This window comes from Austrofundulus limnaeus, unplaced genomic scaffold (genome assembly GCF_001266775.1).
Source record: "Austrofundulus limnaeus strain Quisiro unplaced genomic scaffold, Austrofundulus_limnaeus-1.0 Scaffold13, whole genome shotgun sequence".
Classification (NCBI taxonomy): domain Eukaryota; kingdom Metazoa; phylum Chordata; class Actinopteri; order Cyprinodontiformes; family Rivulidae; genus Austrofundulus; species Austrofundulus limnaeus.
Window position 1 is genome coordinate 1336124 of NW_013952415.1, and position 3574 is coordinate 1339697.

At 36.4% G+C, this 3574-nt stretch overlaps 1 protein-coding gene across 1 annotated transcript in view; it reads right to left on the minus strand.

Annotated features, from left to right (window-relative positions):
* Nucleotides 1-3574, minus strand: part of hook3 (hook microtubule-tethering protein 3) — a gene marked incomplete in the record, with an annotated part of 23399 nt that overhangs the window by 9564 nt on the left and 10261 nt on the right. Inside the window, 2 exon segments of the mRNA XM_014002424.1 lie at nucleotides 156-296; nucleotides 412-575. Of these exon segments, the coding sequence (XP_013857878.1) occupies nucleotides 156-296; nucleotides 412-575 (305 nt within the window).

A 3574-nucleotide genomic window follows, 5' to 3' on the forward strand; every position in this document is an offset into this window, starting at 1 on the left:
GCATCAGTTTTTCCTCTAAACTGTAATTTAAACAAATAAAGTATCTTGAAAACAATTGATATTTTTTTATAATTTATATAATATAAACCCTAAAACAGCTGTGTTTCCAGTGTTTAACCTGATCTTCTGAAGAAGTGTCTTTCCTTGTGTCTTACCTGAGGACGTCCATCTCATCCTTGAGAGACTGGGCTTCATTAGCCAGAGTTGTGAGCTCTTCATTCTGGGACTTCACATCCACAAGTTCCTTTTCAAGTTCCTCACAACGAATCCGGTAGTCGTCTTTTGCTGCCTCCAACCTACAGGAAATTCAGAACCCTAATGATTTTTTCATGCAAATGCTTGTTTTGGAAGCCAAAAAGTGCAGTTATAACTTGTTTTACGATGAACATTTTGTGCGTTGCAGCCTCCCACCTGAATGTTTCTTCCTGAAGCTGCTCCAGCTGTGTTTGCAGCTGGAGATGTCTGCGTCCAGCATGGCTGTTGATGTCCTCTATGGAGTCGGACTGGTTGAGCCTCTCCATCAGGACCTGGTTTTCTGCCAACAAACTGCTCTTTTCTTCTTGCAGAGCTGCCACCTGAGGAAGGGAATGATGCGAGGGGGGAGAGTAAAAGAGGAGAAAGGGTACAAAGAAATATCAAGAAGGAAAGGGGGGTTGAAGGTGACAAAGATGAGGAGATGGGGAGAATGCCAGAAAAGATAAGAGATGCAGAAAGAGAGAAAGAGATTAGAAAAACATGAGATGGATTTTTTTTATTCTGTGACGATATTTGAATGTGCATCTAACTAATAAAAACGTAATCCTTTAAAAAGGTTCAAAATCACTGCAAAAGGTTTTTACTAAGTTAAAGTCAAACAAAAACACATCAACAAAACAAATTAATTAATTCCAACATAGCGAGGAGAGCTGAACATGGATTCATGTTTCCTCTCAGCACGATAAAACAAAGAATCCACCTCCACACGAAGCAAAGCAGAAGCTGCTTGTTGTCTTTTTTTTAAATAAATGACCAACTGCGTATCAAGAAACATAACTAATTATATTCATTTTGAACAGTAAACATTAAAAACAAACTATCTTGTATGTTTAAACAGCAAGTTTGACAAATTAACTGTTCTGTAAAACTGATATTTATCATCTGACTTCTTTCAATTTGACTGGATTAATAAACCTCCTGAGTTATGAAAAAAGACAAAACAAGAAAACCTTTTAGGAACTTAATTACGACTGCAACTAACTATCATTATAATAATTGATTAATCATTCAATTATTTTTTCAATCAATCGATTAATCTGACAAAAAAGTTTAATATTACTTTAATATTAAATTGTAATGCATAAATAAGTAAGCGTGTCAAATGGCTTCAGTGAATATGTGAATGTACACAAAAATGGTTTGTGCTATATCCTTGAAAGTCTTCATATTTTCTCTCCATGAGCTAAAAGGTAAAACGTGTCCTTGATGGAAGAGTGTAACCTGAAACAAAAGTGTTAACTATTATTGTGAAGTCTTTATCTTTGATCATGGACAGTCTCATGTCAGCTGCTTTTCACAATAATTCAATAAATGCCTTGGTTTATTTGCAGTCAGTATAAGGTTAAGGCAAGTAAATAATGTGTCTTCACTCAGAAAATTAAAACTTACCGGTAATTATTAAATTAATAACCATAAATCGCCTGACACAACAAATCGATAATGAAATGTGTTGCCAACACTTTTAATAAATCAATTTTTATTGATTTTAGCAGTTATTTGTTGCAGCCCTAAATTTAATATGTAATACCTTCTGAGGACCATAAAACTAAAAATCATTTAATATTAAATCGATTTGATAAATTGTGTTCCTTAAAGAAATTCAACTGTGTGGTAGTACTAATTCAGCTTTAGTTGTGTTTTTTTTACACCACGATCCATTTAGTATTTATTTTAAGCTTTTTAAAATCATTATAATTGTGTGCATGTGTGAGGCTTTTAGATAACATTCCCCATATGAACATCCTGGGAGAATCCCTGTGTTAAAATTCTTTCAAAACAACAAGCCTAAATGATATAGGCTATATCCCATCAAAAACATGAACAGGATGGCTCATAAAGCAGGAAATGATGCAGGAATCAGCTCAGAGGTGTTTTCTAAAGCACAATTAATCATGTCAAGTCCTGAGGCAGCAGATCAGAAGTAAAACATTTGAAAACTTTAAAAAAAGTGAGTTTTCTAACCAAAATGGAAAGAAAAAAAGATTGGTACTGTATGTGAATATTCTGCTGTATTCAACAATTTATCCAAGAAGAGTCACCTTCCTGGGTCTAACCACCAACCTTTTTGTCTTCAGGTCCACTTAGCAGTAAAAAGCGCGACACACACTGAGGTAAAACACGCAGTGGGCTGTTAGTGAGGGGGCAACATGTGACACACCCAGACAAAACTGCAGTTATGGCTGGTGTGCTCCAAGAGGACCGAGTGTACACGTGTGCACACCCATTTGTGCCCAAACGTGTACGCAAAAACACACATGCACACACAGTTTGGAGGAGGAGAGTCTGTTGCAAGCAGACTTAAACAGGTCCCAGACTACTCGACACACCAKACGGCATAAATGGAAGAAAGAGAAAATGAAACGTGGATTTACCCTCTCTTCTAGCTCATTAAAGTCTAACCTCAGTCTATCACGCTCTTCTTGGACATGGAGGGCCTTTAAAACAAGGCACAAAGTGTTGAGACAGTAGGAAGAGAAGGAAAAACTGCTTCATCACACAACAAGAGCAGATTTAGAGTTGCAGCTCATTTCTCTGCAATGGTTTGCTAAAACGTTTTGGAAAATATGTATCTTTTTATCATACTGATACCTATAAGAAGTCTGAATCATGTAATTATAAAATAATTTTTTGGTATCCATCACTATCAGTACAAACAAAAGATGTTAAGTAACATGTAACTAAAGACTAATTACACAGAAAAAGGGAGCTGCTTCTGAGAATCCAGCCTAATTTTTGTAAAGGTATGAAGTAAGTATCCATTAAGCTGCAAAATACCAGATAAAATAAACATTTTTAATTCAAGGTTATCTGTTCAGTGTGTTATTACGACGGAGTATTAGGGCCACACAACAAGACTTTTTTTATTATTATTACATGATTAAAGTCGTCAAAAAAGTCATAATCTTACACGAGGTGTCCATTTTCCATTTCTCATTTCTTCCTRATCTCCCCAACACTGTATGTGTACAGCAGTGGTGTCCAAAGTCGGTCCTCGCGGGCCGGTGRCCTGCATGTTTTAGGTGCTGCCCTGGTTCAACACAGCTGAACCTAATTAGTGCTTGATTAGTGGGCCTCTGCAGATCTTGATGGCAAACTAGAAGGTAAATCATCTATTTGAATCAGCTGTGTTGAAGCAGGGACAAATCAAAAACTTGCAGGAGACCAGCCCTTGAGGACCAAAATTGGACATACCTGGTATACAGTCGTGTCTGTGTTTATAAAGTAGTTCGCAATGACTTGGGTCACTGTTAGATTAATATGCTTTCATCGAAATTAGCTACGTGATGACTAAATCTGTCAATGCATCCATTAATTACAA